This window comes from Castor canadensis, chromosome 16, assembly GCF_047511655.1.
Source record: "Castor canadensis chromosome 16, mCasCan1.hap1v2, whole genome shotgun sequence".
Taxonomy (NCBI): Eukaryota; Metazoa; Chordata; class Mammalia; order Rodentia; family Castoridae; genus Castor; species Castor canadensis.
In genome coordinates this window covers 32,028,303-32,045,603 of record NC_133401.1, presented here as the reverse complement: position 1 = coordinate 32,045,603, position 17,301 = coordinate 32,028,303, and the positions used below count along the sequence as shown (strand labels likewise).

Genomic DNA, 17,301 nt, shown 5'->3' with positions numbered 1-17,301 from the left:
AAATCCCCATCAAGGAAGCATATAAGGAATGTGTATAAGGAGTGAAAGAAACTCTTCATACACCTACCCTATATGAGAAAACAACAATGTTCCTGTGGAAAAGAGGAATTACAATGAAGAATGGGAAAATCTGCAGCACGATACTCTTTTTCATCACTAGAGGATGAAAGCAGGGTAGTAAATGTGGGGAAGCCTTTACTCACTGCTCCCGAAATCCTGGGTAGCATTGTATCCTTGCCGTTTGCTATTGCAGAAGCTCTCTATATGAGTATCTATTACTGGGAAACATTGCCCAACTTAGTGGGTGCCTCATGTCTGAGTCCTGTTTTGGGGTCTCACAAGGTTGACATTGAAGTGTCAGCTGGGGTGTAATCACCTGGAGGCTTAGCGCTCATGCAGGCTCATAGTTCAGTTCTTAGTGAGACATTGGACTCAGAACCTCTGTGCTTGTTGGTCAGAGACTGCTTCCAATTCCTTGCCTGGATGGACTCTCTAAAGTGGTGTCATCAAAGTTTATGGGCTCAAAAAAGCAATGGAGAATACCAACAAGACAAATGACAGTTATATGTGCCCTAACACAAGTTGCATCCCATCACCTTTGCTATATGCTGTTTCTTAGAAGCAAGTCACTTGGTCCAGCTCAGTCAAGGGGAGGGAATTACACAAGGCATGAATAGCAAAGGGGAGTGACCATTGGATGATGTCAGAAGCTGCCTCCACACCATCTCAGCTCCACTTGCTGACAAGATCCCATGGTGTGTCAGTTCCTCAAACTGTTTTGGGCAGGCAGACTGATGTCTCCCATTTTCTGAATGGAATCATGCTACATCTGAGCCTTTGGACTCTCAGTTTTTCCACACTATGGCTTTAGATGTGGGTGTGACACAACTCTGGCCAAGGTCCGAGCTAGGTCTGTCCAGAAGAGGTTTCTCTTTGTGGATTTTTTTGGGGATACTTGCAGGTGATTTGTTCAGTATGAATCACTGGAACCCAGACCTGGCTTTCTCTTACTGAGATAATCAGATTTAAAAGTACAGCCTTTTCATCAGAGGTTTTTTTTTTTTTTTTTAACTGAGGATGTGAGTTGAAACAATCCATCCTAATGTGATAGGGGGGCAGGTTTTTGGGGGGACTCCAAATTTAAATGCCTCAGACAGCTAGTCCCGAAGAATGGGGTGGGCATTTTTTTTTTCGGCAGTACTAGGGTTTGAACTCAGGGCCTATACCTCAAACCACTCCACCAGTCCTTTTTTGTGAAGGGTTATTTTGAGACAGGGTCTCACGAACTATTTGTCCAGGTTGGCTTTGAACTACAATCCTCCTGATCTCCGCCTTCTGAGTAGCTAGAATTACAGGCATGAACCACCGGCACCTGGCCTGTTTTGTTTTTTGAGATAGGGTTTCTCTATATAGCCCAGGCTGGCCTCACACTCAAGATACTCCTGCCTTGGCCTACTGAGTACCGAGATTACAGGCAGGTCCACCATGTATGTTAGTTTGAGAACCCCCACAGCAAGAGTTGGGACCCTTGCCCAGCAGATGTTCCATTTTACTAGCTGTGTCTTTGAGGACCTGCCCAGGACTCATGACTCATGAGATCTAGAACCCAGCAGACAAGTTTCAGTGATTCAGCCATAACAAAGGCCATGTGGAAACACAGGAAGTAGAGACTGGTACACTAGGGGGACATGGTTGTTCTGACAACTGTGGCCCAGAGGCATAAGGGTACATAGAACTTCTCAGGACTTGCAGATAACACCTGTAAGTGAAATGTGAATGTATGTTTTATGTGTTCCTGGGTGAAACCCAGATGGTGGCTGCACAGTATGAAGACAAGACAGTGCATGGCCTAGAGTGGCATATGTGAGTAGAGGGTTTCTAGACTGCCACACAATAGTAGCTTTCATTGTTATACTTCTGGTTGACACCAAGCATGTTTGTCCCTCTTAAAAGGAGATCCCAGAAGAGCCAAGTATTTGGATTTTTTTTTTGCATGGGGGGCAGTATTGAGGTTTAAACTCAGAGCCTCCCACTTGCTAGGCAGGCACTGTACCACTTGAGCCACTCTGCCAGCCCCTTTTTAATGCTGTTATTTTCAAGATAGATAAACCTGTCATCCTAAGCTATGCAGGAGGCTGAGATGGGGAGGATCATGGTTTCAGGTCAACTTGGGTCAAAAAATTTGCAAGACCCTCATCTCAACAGAAAAAAGCTTCGTGTGGTGGCATGCACCTGTCATCCCAGCTATGGTAGGAAGCAAAAAATATGATTGTGGTCCAGGTCAGCCTAGGCAAAAAGGAGAGACCTTGTAAGAACAAAAAGGCTGGAGGTGTGGCTCAAGCAGTAGAGTGCCTGCCCAAGCATGAAGCCCTGAATTCAAACCCCAGTACTGCCAAGAAAAAAAAAACCCACATTAAGGAGACTGTGGGGACTGAATATTTATATTCTCCCGAAATGCATGTTGGAACCCTGACCCCACCCCACCCCCAAGTAAAGTTTGGACTGACAGTGATGGTATGAGGAGTACCACCCAAACTGGCACTTAAGTGAAAGGGCTAAGCCACCCTCTTTCCCTGCCCGGCTGGGGGCTGTTTTGTATAGAGCCCAGTGGCAAACCAGAAAGCAGCTTCAGGGAGGTGCAAGGACCTTTCACCTATGTGCTGGGAGCCACATGATCAGTCCAGCCATGGCTAGCCACATAGGGTACCAAGGATGGGAATTCAGATGACCCACCCTATTTCTTAAAGGTCTGAGTCCAAATGTTTCAGCTAGACTTTAGCTTTACCTCCACACAGTCCCCAGGTTGGGTATTCAGAGAAGCCAAAGCAGACCTAGGGTGAACATATGCCACAACTGAGCAGACTGCTATCATTGCCTAATGATGAGCCTGCCTGGCACACTACTGGGTGTGGCCTGCACATTCCCACCAACAGCATTGGGCAGAGGGCAGCGGCTGTGGCAATCTCTAACCCCAACAGTTGTACTGGCTGGGAGTACTGGAGGTTCAGGGTGTTCCTGCTCTTAGTCCAAGCATGACTACCAGAACACAAGCTTTGAACAGGATACAGCTAGACAACATAGAAGTTTTGCTGAACTGACATTTTATTTACTTTTTGGGGACATAGTTTCCAAAATTTTTAATTAAAAGATCCCCCCAACATTGATCCTACCACCACTCTGCCCCAAGCCCTGGAAGGACAACTCTGCCACTGTGGCAACAAAAACCAAACTATGATGAAAGCCATGGCATCCAGAGGCACCAGAAGCACTGACTGGGTCACCAAAGTCACACCCAGAACTATAGGATGATGGTGAACAGCTGAAGGAGGATTCAGAAAATCTGTAGATTATTTGCTGACAGTGACCTTGGCCACAAATGACCGGCCTGGAATTCCTGAGTAGTTCTGGGATCCTCACCCTGTGAAACCACAGCTGCTGGGAAATTGTGGATTTCTTTAGAAGTGGCTCAAGCCCTCCAGTTTACTAGATGCCTCACTCCATGTTACTTCACTCAGAATTTCTGCACCCTTGCTCTACCCAATAAGCCCTGTAAGTCTAAGCAGTCTAGAACTTACCTCTGCAGTTTCTGGAAACAGCTGCTTTTGACCAAAGCCAGCCCTTTTTTTCCTTTTTTTGAGACAGGGTGTTGCTACATAATGTAGGCCTTGAACTCTCAATCTTCCTGCTTCAGCATCCCAAGTGCTGGGATTACAGGTATGTGCCAGCATGCCCAGCTACCAAGGAACCCTTTTGTTGTTCCTAAACACATGGAGTTCCTTACACCAATCACCCCTTCTTCAAGCTGAGCTCTGGACCCACAAATAAACCTGACTTCCAGGCTTCACAGTGTTTTTCTGGAGGACTCAGGCCATCTTGACTACAGCCTTTCTCTGCCATCTTGCTGTCCCCACTAAAGCAGAAACAAGTCAGAAAAGCTATTACCTCTATTCACACCAACAGAGACAAATTCAGTTCTCAATCCTTCCACACACAGGGATCAGAACCTCCAATATGAAAGGTGGCTTAAACAGTAAGGCCTTTATTACCACACACTCCAGAGCAGCATGAAACAGCCTGTTCTCAGTATGACAAGCACCATGTGCAGTGTCAGCATCACCCATGAAAAGGGTGCACATTCCCTGATGCCCCAGAAAGACCACTCGGCATCTACTGGCCACATCTAAACCAGCCACGAGTTGCAGATGAAGCCCACTGTGGGCTCCACCATTCATGATTCTCTACTTGGGAAGACAGGTGAACATGAAGTCACCATTCCTGAAGACACTGGTGAGACTGAGGCACACTGCAGGAACCTGCCCTGTGGTGGAGGTAGGGTACCCTCTGTGACAGAAACTGGCAATGACATAACTCTGCCAACAGCCCTGATCAGGTCAGAGTGCACCGTGGCTCCTGAATTACCCACACATGACACGTAAGGAGAACTGCCCTGAGTTCTCCATCTTCTTTCTGGAATGAATGAAAGTACTAAACAAGGTACAAGTGTCTTTTGCATATACCCTGACCTCCTAAGGGCTTTCTCCAGTGTGGACTTTCTTGTGCCGAACAAGGGTAGAACTGTGTTTGAAAGCTTTCCCACAATCTGTGCATTTATAGGACCTCTCTTCAGTGTGGAACTGCTGGTGCCGATTGCAGTAGGACCTGGTGGTAAAGGTTTTCCTGCACAGGCTGCACTCGTAGGGCCGCTCACCAGTGTGGACTTTCCAGTGCTGGTACAGGCCAGAGCGGGTCACATAGGATTTCCCACACTGCTTGCACTTGAAAGGTCTTTCTCCAGTGTGCACTCTTTGGTGAAGCATGAAGCTGCTACTGTCCTTAAAGCACTTCCCACATTCTCTGCATTGATAGGGCCTGTCTCCAATGTGAACTTTGCGGTGCCGAATTAGGGTAGACAGAACGCTGAAGGCCTTCCCACACTTGCTGCACTTGTAAGGTCTTTCTCCAGTGTGAGTCCTCTGATGTAGAACAAGTGCATCTTTGCGGTTGAAGGTTTTCCCACACTCGCTGCATCGGAAAGGCTTAATACCTGTGTGCACCTTCTGGTGCTTCCTCAGTTTAGATGGGTAACTAAAGGCCTTCCCACACTCATCACACACGTGGACTGTTTCTCTGGTGTGAGCCTTCAGGTGACTAACATGGGTTGAGCTCTCACTGGGGGCATTTCCACCTGTTGGGCATCTGAAGGGTCTCTCTTCAGAATGAGTTATAAGGTGGTCAAGGAGAGTGAAAGCCTTCTGGAAGCTTGTCCCACAGCTGCTGCACTTGAAGGGTTTCTGTGCACCATTGACTCCCTGTTGCTGCCCGACACTGGAGTGGGGTGGGAAGGCTGCCCAATGCTTGGTGGTACTGCACAGCTTTCCTTTATTGGAGGTGGCCTGGTGCTGGAGGCCTATGGTGGCTATGTCATTCTGCTCAGATTTTCCACACATACAGGGCTTCTTTGACATTTGCTTGGGAGGAACTTCCTCATCTTTTACTCTACACAGACAATCTGAAAGCAAACACAAGTCAGTTACTGGTCAGACTGGAGGGAAGAAGTGCCTTATCACCAGCGCGTGTCACACACACACAGAAAGGACACCCAAGAACTGCTGGGAGGTTGATGGGAAAAGTTGAGGTAAGGATGGATTGGACCAGCAAAACTGGACTCCACTGGCCCCAGAACAGGGAAGATCTGAATGGAGCCAAGAACACAAAATGGGGTGCTGAACAGGGAGGGTTTCCAAGACACTCCTCTCCAAAGGGCTTCAGCGGAGCCTGAGCTGCTAGTAAGAGTTGAATACTGTGAAGAGGCAGATGCCTCGTCCAGCAAAATCTGACTGCAAAACAATAGCTGGGGCTGAGGACATGACTCAAGTGGTAGATTGCCTGCCTAGAACCAAAAACAAACAACAACGAAAAAACCCAGCAGCAGCTATTCAAGTATTGTTTAAGCACTAGCTGGTGTTCAAATACTATTTAAGTATATACACACGTCTCAAATCACACCACAGTGGTCATTTAGCAGACCCTTTGCTCAGACACAGAGAAACGGGAATGTAAGACACAGGTTTGAGAGGTGGGGTCACCAGGGCCCAAGAGTCATGGTTTAGAGATAGCGAGAATGCAATGTCCAGAAGGAAGAAGAAAGATGGGAAGAAGGTGTGGTCACTGACCTCAACACCACTGATACCCAGAATACTGTGAACTCACTGCTGAAACCAGGGAATCTTTCAGTTCCACTCACCAAGACCAGGACCTCTTCTGGCCTCTGCTGTGCTAACTTTGTACATCCACCCAACTGGGCACACAGGCCTCTACATCTCCACACAATTGAGTAAACACATGTGATCTTGAAGGTGCAAGTTCTGGGGGTGATAGGTAGCAAGAAGCTAGCTCAAGCCAAGACTGACGCACAATGCTACACATGACAGGTATGTCATCATGGCAACCATGTAGAAAATGTAAACACTTCTTAAGGATATATGTATCAATATAAGTTCACAGAAAATGAATTTCCTCTGTACAATTTAAAACTTAAGAAAGTGGGCCTTATGAGTTTTTACCAAAAAAAAAAAAAAGAACTTCCTTTGAAGCAAAATTGACATACCTGAAGTAAGAAAGAGATAATTTTGCCCAGGCATGGTGGTTCATGACTGTAATCCCAGCTACTTGGGAGGCAAAAATTGGGAGGATTGTGGTCCAAGGTCAGCCTGAGCAAAAAGTTTGTGAAACCCCTCTCAACCAATGACTGTGGTATGGTTCTGTCATCCTAGCTACTTAGCAAAGCACACATAGAAGGATTGTGGTCAAGGCCGGACTAAGTATGAAAGCAAGTCCCTATTTGAAAAATAACAAAAGCAAAAAAGGCTGGGGGCATGGCTCCAGTGGTAGAGCACCTGCCTGGAAAGTGCAAGGTCCTGAGTTAAAACCCCAGTACCATTAAAAAAGAAAAGAAAAGAAAGAAAATTTCAACAATTATTGTTGAACACTTCAATTTCCCATTTTCAATAATAGAACCACAGAACTGGGCTGGCAGAGTAGCTCAAGTGGCAGAGTTCCTGCCTAGCAAGAGCTAGGCCCAGAGTTCAAAGCCCAGTACTGCCAAAACAAACAAACCAAAACAAAACCGGACATAGTAGCACATGCCTGGAATCCCAGCACTCAGAGGTTGAGGTAGGAGGATCCCAAGTTCAAGGCCAGCCTGGGTTACACAGTAAGACCTGTTTCAAAAACAAAACATAAGAATAGAAATTTGGGAAACTCACAAATTCATGGAATTTAAACAAAACACTCCTTAAAAACCAATGAGTCAGCCAGGCACCAGTGGCTCACACCTGAAATCCTAGATATTCAGAAGGCAGAGATCAGGAGTATCGTGGTTTGAAGCCAACCCGGGCAATAGTTCACAAGACTCTATCTCGAAAAAAAACCCATCACAAAAAAGGGCTGGCGGAGTGTCTCAAAGTATAGACCCTGAGTTCAAGCCCCAGTACTGCAAAAAACAAAGAAACAAAACCAATGAGTCACCAGGTGCCAGTGGCTCACACTGGTAATCCTTGCCAGGTGGGAGGCTGAGATCAGGAGGACTGTGGTTCTCGGCCAGCCTGGGCAAATAGTTTACAAGACCCCATTTCCAAAATAACTAGAGCAAAGAGCAAAATGGACTGGAGGTGTAGCTCAAGTGGTACAGAGCCTGCTTTGCAAGAGTGAAGCCCTGAGTTGGCAGTCCCACCAATAAATAGATAAATTAAATAAATAAACAGATAGATAGATAGATCTCAAACCAATAACATAATTCTATACTTCAAAGAATAAGAAAAAGAAAAGCAACTAAACTCAAAGCTAGCAGAAGGAAATAATTCAGATTAGAGCAGAAATAAAGGAAACAGAGATTAGAAAAATAAACTCAACAAAACTAGAATTTGGTCCTCTGAAAAAGATCAACAAGATCAACCTTGGGCTGGTGGAGTAGTTCAACGGTAGAGCATTTGTCTAGCAAATGTGAGTTCCTGAGTTCAAACCCCAGTACCACAAAAAAATTTTAAAAAGACAAACCTTTACCTACATTGATGACAGAGCAGAAAGAGGAGAGATAAATCAATTTAGTACCAACAACAATTTAGTTTCATCTGGTCAAACCCAAGACTTAGAGTTATCCCAAAAGCTGTGGCAGGGGAGTTCGCACAAGTGAAGTGTCCCAAACTATCCCAAAACAGGGCTGGTTGGGAGTCCAAAGAAAGAAGCATGACTGATCAGTCCAAAGTATTTGTTAGGGGAACTTAACTTACAGAGCACCAAAGTATATATTCTTGGTATGTCTATCATTATGAGAGTCAAAATACAGCGTTCACATGAAGGTTTAGAAATTCAGTTAAGAGCCATGCCAGCTTCTTTTGGGTTTGGAGCAACAACTTAAAACACCTTTATCAGTTCCTGGGAAGGTTCAAAATCCCAGCTTGGACTCAAACCTGCTGGGAAAAACCTGTAGCTGACTGGGTCACAGGAAAAAAAAAAAAAGTGCTCTGTGCTTTTTTTTTAAAATTAGGACACACAAAGAAAGCAGAGGAAATATGGAAACATATAGGAATGTAAAGGGGGGCATCGCTAACAACCTTACAAAATAAAATGGATTGTAAGGAAATACTATGAACTTAGGTAAGTTAGATGAAATGGACAAATTCCTAACAGACACAAACTACCAAAACTGACTGAAGAATATAAAATAGAAATAAACTTATAACAAAGTTTATTAAACTCCCCTCCCAAAAAAGCCCAAGCCCAGATGGTCTCAATGGTAAATACTAACAATACTGAAATGGAACTAATATTCACACTCTTCCAGAAAAATAGAAGAGGGAGCAGTTCCCAGCTTACCCATTGAAACCAAAATTGCCTTCATACTAAAATTTATCCTGATACCTTACAAAAATACACTATTGATAGATCTCATGAATACAGATGCAAAAATCCTCAACAAAATTCTATCGAGACCAGAAATGACAGAGGGAATTAATTTTCCTATTAATGAAAGGCTGATCATATGAAAATCAATTACTGTAATATACCACAATTAATAGAAAAAAAGGACAAAAAAAAAATCACATAATTATCTCAATGTGGGAAAAGCATTTGACAAAATCTAATTACCTTTCATGACAAACACACCAATCAGGAAGAGAAGGGAACTTTCTCACCTGAAATGGGCATCTGCAAAAAATCAATAGCTAACATCATAATTAACAGAGAAAGACTGAATTCTTTTCCCTTGAGATTAAGAACAAGATTTTACTCTATAAAATACTGGAGGTTCCAGCGAGGTCAGTCAGGCAAAGGAGGAAGTAAAACTACCTTTAGTACTGGATGACAGAATCTTTTATATAGACAACACCAAGGAATCCACTAAAAACAAACAAACAAACAAAAAAACCCTACCACATTTCTACAATTAGCAATGAACAATTCAAAATAAAAATGAAACAATTCCATTTAAAATAGCATCAAAAAGGTGTAGCAGAGTGGCTCAAGTGGCAGAGTACTTGCCTAGTAAGCATGAGGCCATGAGTTCAACCCCCCAGTACTGCCAAAATAAAATAACATAAAATAACATCAAAAAGAATAAAATACTTAGGGCTGGGGAATTGGCTCAAGTGGTAGAGCACCTGCCTAGCAAGCATGAAAGCCAAGTTCAAACCCCAGTACCACCACCAAAAAAAAAAAAAGAAAGGATAAAATACTTAGAAATGAGTTTAATAAAAGTACAAGGTATATTGAAAATACAAGATACTGTTGCGAAAAGAGCTAAATAAATGGAAAGGCATTCCATGTTCACTGATCTGCAAGACTTAAGATGGCAATACACTTCAAAATGATCTACTGATTCAAACTCATGACTCAGGCCTGTTCCAGGGGGTCCTGCAAAATGTCTCCAGAAGACACAACCTGGAGAGGGTACATCTTCAACACAGTCATAGGGCAGGGTGAGACAGAGCTGAGTGGGATTTGGTGGCCAAACTATGACATGACTGACCCCCAAATCCTGCTCCACTAGGCTATGGGGCAACAAGTGTTTAGGTTGCTAAACCCTCTGGGAAGAGAGGCACAGAAAAGAGTCTCAGCATCCATAGCACTTACAAAAGCCCATCTAGGAAGGAAACAGCAGCCTCTGTGGTCTGGCTTTGTTATGGGCAGAACTTTCCTGGGGAAAGGCAGAAGAGGTCAGTATGCTGACCTAGTAAGACTTACCCAGAGAGCTAATGAGTGCCAAGTTCTCCAGCATCACATCACGATATAGTATCCTTTGGGTCTCATTAAGGAGCTCCCACTCCTCCTGGGAGAAATGCACAGCCACATCCTCAAACCTCACCAGGCCCTACAATGATAGATGCAACTGAGACTTGAGGCAAACAGTGGGCAGAAAAAAACCAGCTAAAATAGGGACACAGGGACAAAGTCAGGCCTTGACCTGTGCCTCAGGATCCTGCCATTTTCTTTCCCGATAAGCCCCAAAACTTCCCCCACCACACATACCCGCTTACTTCCCTTTTCCCAAGACCACCACCTCAGAGGAATCTGAGGGCCCCAGTGTCACTGGTGCTTTTGGGGTGAAATATTGTACACTGCATCCAACCCATAGCCACAACAGGTTGGTGACCAGACAGATGCCATCTAGGTGCAAGGCTGAGCACACCTAAGTCCCAGAGATCACACCTCGGACGCAACCAAACCTACGCTCACCTTCCTCTGTAGGCCCCCAAATACCTGGTCCCAGTATCCTCCAGTTTTCCCTCTTGCCTACCAGGAACTTTGTAGGACAGCGTGCTTGGACTCTGCAGCCCCAGCACAGCCTCACCAGTTCACACGCCATCCTGCATATGAGCCTCTCACAGCAACTACGATCCCATTCTGCCCCACACCTCCGACGACCCGCGCTGCACTGAAGACCTCCCCACCTGGACCTGTTCCTGTGCCGCCCTGAACCACGCTCGGATCTCCGAGACCCCCTTCCCTCCATCTCTGCATTAGCTCACGCTGTCCTGTCACCTGACGCAGCCTTCCACTCCTTCCGCTGCACCCTCCACTCACGTGCGAGTCGCCTGCCATTACCACCCATGGGCGGAGCGGGGTAGCGAACGCGCTCAGTAGAATTTGGCCAACCGCGTACTGGGCGCGGAACCTCCGGCTACCACGGAACCTTCCCAAGCTGGTCTTCCGGCACCTAGGGAGAGGACGAACTAGGGAGCCGCCTCTGGGAGAATTGCGGCGCCGTTAAGAGCGTGACACCGAGTAACTCTGAGGAAGACAGTCACTGGCCGGCTGGAGTCACAGTGCCTGCCAAGACTCAGGAACCATTCCTCCCCCGCCATCCCCATCTCTTAGGAATTCCGCCCGTAGGTGTCGCCAGAGGCGCTCGACCCCACCCAGCGGTCGCTGAGCAAGGACCACCCAGCAGCCCTAGGGCAGCATCATATTATGACGTTATTTTCTTGCGTCCCTAGCTGAGTGCTTGGTCGTTGCCAAGGCGAAAGGGGAGGGCACGGCTAGCGGCTGAAGGACGCGCGTGAACTACAGGTCCCACAAGCCAGTTCGTGTGCGTTCGCACAGACAGGCCAATGACGGCCTAGGAGGACGGTGTCTCCGGCCAGCAGCGCCGGCGGGGGCGGGGCTTCTATAGAGGCTTGGGAACCTGGAGAGAAGTAAGGACTGGGTCACGTAGCTGCGGATGACGTCTGGGAGGTCTCAAGGCAAGGAAGGCAACGTCAAGGAGTCCCCGAGGCAGGGAAAGCCCGAGAGTCAGGGAAGTTCTTCTTCCTCACTGATGGCGGCGGATGCCCCTCCCCTATCCTCTACCAGTGCTCGCGACCGCTCAGGATCCCTATTGCGGTTGTGTGTCCCCTTTACCGAGCGGGACCGAGGCTCACAAGTGTCCCGGCCGTGGGACTGGGTGTGGTAGAGTGAGTGCTTAGCAAGTGTAAGGCTCTGGTCAATCTCCAGTATACACACACTCACAAAAAGTGTCCCTGGCGCAAACCTATAATCCCAATCTCTGCCTCTGAGAGGCAGATGCCAGCCCAGGCTACATAGCAAAACCCTGTCTCAAAAATAAAGCACCGCTTGCGGCATGACTCAAGTGGTAGAGCAGCTGCCTAGCAAGCACATGGCTGTGAGTTCAAACCCCAGTGCTGGGGGAAAAAAAGCACCCTTTGACTTCAAACCTCAAAAAATAAATAAAATTAGCTGGGCAATGGTGGCTCAAGACTGTAATCCTAGCTACTTAGAAGCTGAGATTGGGAGGATCTCTGTTCAAGGACAGCCTGGACAAATAGTTCCAGAAACCCCATCTCCAAAAACAACCAGAGCAAAATGGACTGGAGGTGTGGCTCAAGCGGTAGAGCACCTGCCTTTGCAAGTGCGAAGCCCTGTATTCAAACCCCAGTTCTGACAATAACAATAAAGGCTCAAGACACTTTGTTGACTTTATTTTCTTTATCTGGAAAATAAAGAAAAAGGACAGTAGGTGTGCCACAAGTGATAGGGCACTTGCCTACCAAACCTGAGGACCTTAGTTCAAACCCGGGCGCTGTAACCAGGTGGGTGATCTCAAGAAGTCCCTGGTCAAGATCTCAGGTCCTTGGTTTCCCTGGAAGGAAATGTACAGAGACACACAGGGATTGCAAAGCAACAGCAAAGTTTTATTGAAAAGAAATTTAAACAGGAGGATATGCTACAAGAGAGCAGAGGTTCCTTAAGCAGTGGCTTAAGAGCAACACCTGTAGCTCAAGAATCCTGGTGTCTTGGCTTTAAAGGGAATTTATATATCATAAGGGGTGACTGAAGGAGGAGATTACAGTGTTTTTGTTTCTTTTTGGTGGGACTGGGGTTTGAACTCAGGGCTTCATGCTTGCAAAACAGGCACTCTACAATTTAAGCCACACCTCAGTCCATTTTGCTCTAGTTTGGAGACAGAGTTTCGAGAACTAGCCTCGAACCTCTATCCTCCTCATCTCAGTTTCCCCAGTAGCTAGGATTATAGGCGTGAGCCACCAGCCCCCTGCTGGGTGTTTCATTAGAAGTGGCTTTTGGTAATTGACAGATTTGATTGATAGGGGCTAGCTATATAACATTTGGAGCATGGAGTATGTGCTTACATAGAATTCCTTCTTTTATATTGTATGCATAAGATGCAATCACTATTCATGAGACTGTAATTAGGAAATTTGGGTCAAAATGTTACTTTGGGTCTGGTTATTTTCTTTGTGTGCATGGCCCAGTTTGGGTATGTCCCTTGTAGTTCAGCATCCTACTCACTAGGGATGTTGTGGTTAGTAACTGCTGTAGCTTTTACCACAAAAGGGGCGTTTTGGGATGGAGCTGGGCCACCTGCTTCTTGGAAGACAACTTGCAAAGTGTGTGGGGTGTGGGGGGCGGTGTACCTACTCCTTGTTAGGTGGACGCGGATGGGAAGGCCAAATTGGAGCCAAATAATAAAGCAAATAAGCTTTAAGCAGGCTTTATTGAGAGCGCACTCCCCGGCGAAGTTCACCTTCCCCAAAGAGCAGGGCCGCAGAAGGCAACCTGGAGAAATGGCAGCCCAGTTTTTATAGCCTGGATGAAATCAAGCGCTTAAGGTATTATGGGGCGTTGGGATAGGTCGAGGTTTGCTGGGGCGGAGCTCAGGGTAATATGGATCTGTAGGATAGGTCAGGACCTATTGCCCGTCAGCAGGAGTTGCCATGGTAACTAGAGGGGCCAAGGAAGGCAAAACGGAAGTCTGCCACGTGCTGGAATTGCCATGGTAACCATGAAAGTAAGGAGGGGGTGGAGTGAAAAGTTGAGCGGAGAGTCCCTGATCGCCATGGGGTGGCTGCCCACCGGCCAGACACTCCTCATGACCTGGATTGCATACTTTCCCTAAACTTCCTGCCTCAGCACTGCCCAAAAAAGTGACTTTAAAATAGAACGCAATCATCTTACTAATCATGGCCGTGTCCTCTAGGAGCCAAAGTCCAGAGGTGCACCTACCTCAGGATGAGCAGAGCTTTGCACTCTTTGCACTCTTGGCATTACTGAGTCAGATCACTGACTTCCTCACTCTCCCCAACTAGCTTTCTGGTTTTTCCTCTGCTTTTCTCATGTTGCCCTCGGTAATTGCTGATGTTGGGGGTGGAGGCTGTGCTGCCTCCTCTTCCAAGCAGCTACCTCCCTGTCACATTATACTCAGGGATTGTGGATGGCCACTATCAAGGAGTAGAAGTCTAAATTTTCACAGCAGGTGATGTCAGCATGCTCCTGTAAAATGCCAGGCGCTGCCTGTACTGACAGTTATTTGTGGGAACACTGGGCTCTTCCTAAGAGAATTCCCTGGATGTTCAGTTTGTGAAATTCAGTGTTTTCCTTTGTGTACAGATTATTCTCACTGGGGCCTGTCATGGGATGGATTAGCTTCTCCTAGGCAGGATTCTCACAAACTCATCATCATCCGTAGGTCTAGTGGCTTCTACATTCTGCCACCTCCATTTATGACACAAACTTAAAAACAGCCATGACACACAGGTCCAGAGGAGACCTGGCCCTATTAACTGCAGTCCCCAGAGTGGGCTGTTCTCATACCTGGTGCCTGGCCCATACTCTCTCAGGGCCTGGTAATTCCCTGACTCTCTTACTAGTTTTCCTGATTTTTTTTTTTTTTTTTTTTGGTGGTACTGGGGTTTGAACTCAGGTCCTCACACTTACCAGGCAGGCACTCTACCACTTGAGCCACTCTACCAGCCCTCTTACTAGTTTTTCTATCCTCTTGACAGCTCCCCATTAGTCCAGCCCCTGCCCATACCCTCACTCTCTCTGTCTTCTTCATTCTTAGAGCTCAACTGTGCAATGTTCACCTCCCCATAACATCCCCTGAGCTGATCACATATCCTCAGATAGTCCCTGCAGCCCTGTTCCTCAGTAACACATGTGGGTTCTCTCCAGCGGATGTAGGCACATGAGGAACTCCCCCCAGCACATGGTCAGTAACCATGGATTGACATAGTTGAGTTTTCCTGCCCTGGGCTGGACTCTCACCAATCTATTCATTCTTCCACAGGATTGTCTCATTTATAGTCCATGAGTTTACCCAACTGGAGTGCAATAAAAAGCCCTGATTGATGGGCTAGGTAGAGTTGAAATCAGGGATGGTGCAAGAGGTCTGAAGAGGTTGACATGGAGATTCAAAGCTGAGGATAAAAGTGTCCTAATCTATACTTCTGGTGTCTAAGTGCCTTTATCACGAGCCTTGTGACTTTTCAATCTTCCAGATTCCCTATTGCACAGTCACCTTCACACCAATAGCCCTGATTCTAGTACCCTGCCTTTCCCCCACCTGTCTTCCATGGCTTACTCCCTCTTCTCCCCTCTTACTGCCTAGTTCTAAGACACTGGGCACTCCTTCACATGTCATAGGATGAAACACATCTGTAAATGGTTACTGAAAACCTGTTCTTCTGTGAGGACTTATTCCCTCTTGTGGGCCAGGGCAGACTCATGGAGGGTTCAAGGCCTGAGGCTCGTAGAGGCTAAGTGCTTGCTCTGGGTCATGTAGCCAGTGGAAGGCAGTGCCACAGTTTGATCCCAGGTAGTATGAAACTGGAGTTCCCACTCTTAACCACTTTTCTGGAGGTACATTGGAGTGTCACTGTTTGCCCAGCATTGCCTCGTGGGACTTTTGGTTTTTTTCCCACTTTGGATTTCAGGCTTAAGTGCTTCCTTCAAGACAGCAGGGTCAGGGGATGAGAAAATGGAGAGGACAAGGTAACCCTGAGCTACAGGACATATATCTGGGAAAAGACAGTACTATGGACTAAATTGTACCCTCTCCTAAATTCATCTGGAAATCTGAAACCCCCAGTGTGGTTGTATTTGGAGTACAAGAGTAGGTAAGGTCATATGAAGTCATAAGACTGTAGCCCTGGCCAGCCACCGGTGGCTTACGCCTGTAATCCTAGCTACTCAGGAGACAGAGATCAGGATGATTGTGGTTTGAAGCCTGGGCAAATAGTTCTGCAAGACCCTATCTCAAAAAAACCCTTTATAAAAAAGGACTGGTGGAGTAGGTCATGGTGAAGGCCCTGAGGTCAAGCCCCAGTACCACAAAAACAAACAAACAAAAAACCTGTAGCCCTGGCCTAATGAAATTGGCAACCTTTTCATCAAAGATCACTCTTTCCTACCCCATGTGAGTACACAGGAAGGAAGCTGCTATTTGCAAGCCAAGAAGGCCCTCACTAGGAGCCAAACTGGCTGGATCTGCTAGGTTCCAGAAAGATGAGAAAGTAAATTTCTGTTACTTACACCACCTACCCTATGGTATTTAATTATGGCAGCCCAAGCACACTAAGACAGATGGTCAGAGGAGAGTGAAATTTGGGCTGCTGCCACAGAAGGGTACCTGTCGGAATCTGGGAGATGTTCACAGAAAGACTGTGGGGTGTGAACAGAAGAGACGTATCCACACAGCCATTATGTATCAGCTCAGTAACAGCAGTGATACTGAGTCCTTCATTCAATGGCTGAAAGTTGACATTACCTTCCCTATTTCATATATTAGAAAATGAACACAGAAAGGTGAGTTTTGTATCCCAGGTCACACTGGAACCCAGGTCAGTACCACCCCAAGTTTTGATCCCTCTGCCTCAGTGTTACATCATGCATCCAGCAAGATGCATGGCTACATTTTATGAAAGTCCAGTGGCTTCTGCTTCTGGTAAACTGAATTCTCTGTATTTACCTCTGTTTTGGAGGTTTGTTTTTGTTTTTGTTTTTTCAGTTTGGGAGGTAGTAGTTTGCTCTATCACCTCAATTTCCTTATGGATCTAAGAAGAGTTATTTCCAGTTCAGCTTTTTCCTTACTACAAAGACAAAATGATTACTTCCAAGCTGTTTGCATGTTGAAATAGAAACTGGAAGTCCCTGGTTCATTTTTGAAAATAGCTTTATTGAAGCATAACATACACAACAAAATTCAAAATTCACCAATTCTAAGTGTGTAACTCAATGAGTTTGAACTACACACTGTCACTGGTGTACTTCCTTTACTAGAATTCAAACAAGCAAAATCTTAAAAATCTTAAAGTATTCCATCTTTTGTTCCTGTATTCCTTCACTCACCTAATGCTTTTAAAATTTATCTCCATGATTGCCTGTGTCAGTAAGTTAACACTCACTAGGATTCCATTATATGATGTACCACAATGTTTATCCATCCTCCTTAATGAGACTTGGGTCATTTCTCCTTTCTGGTTATTTTACATAAAGTTACACTGACCT

The 17,301-nt window shown here is 46.1% G+C and overlaps 1 protein-coding gene across 4 annotated transcripts; it reads right to left on the bottom strand.

Annotated features, from left to right (window-relative positions):
• Positions 1-3,084: 3,084 nt before the first annotated feature.
• On the bottom strand, positions 3,085-11,487 carry Znf584 (zinc finger protein 584). Of its 4 annotated transcripts, none has more exons than XM_074058574.1 (3): positions 11,041-11,487; positions 10,243-10,369; positions 3,085-5,509 (listed from the first exon to the last, which is right to left on the bottom strand). In XM_074058574.1, exons 1-3 carry the CDS (start codon positions 11,098-11,100, stop codon positions 4,527-4,529), a joined length of 1,170 nt encoding a protein of 389 aa, XP_073914675.1. In that variant the 5' UTR covers positions 11,101-11,487; the 3' UTR covers positions 3,085-4,526. The 4 variants fall into 4 exon arrangements, with proteins under 4 accessions (XP_073914675.1, XP_020007405.1, XP_073914676.1 ...); XM_020151816.2 differs by having other exon boundaries at positions 11,083-11,485; XM_074058575.1 differs by having other exon boundaries at positions 10,950-11,046.
• Between the last annotated feature and the right edge of the window lie 5,814 nt (positions 11,488-17,301).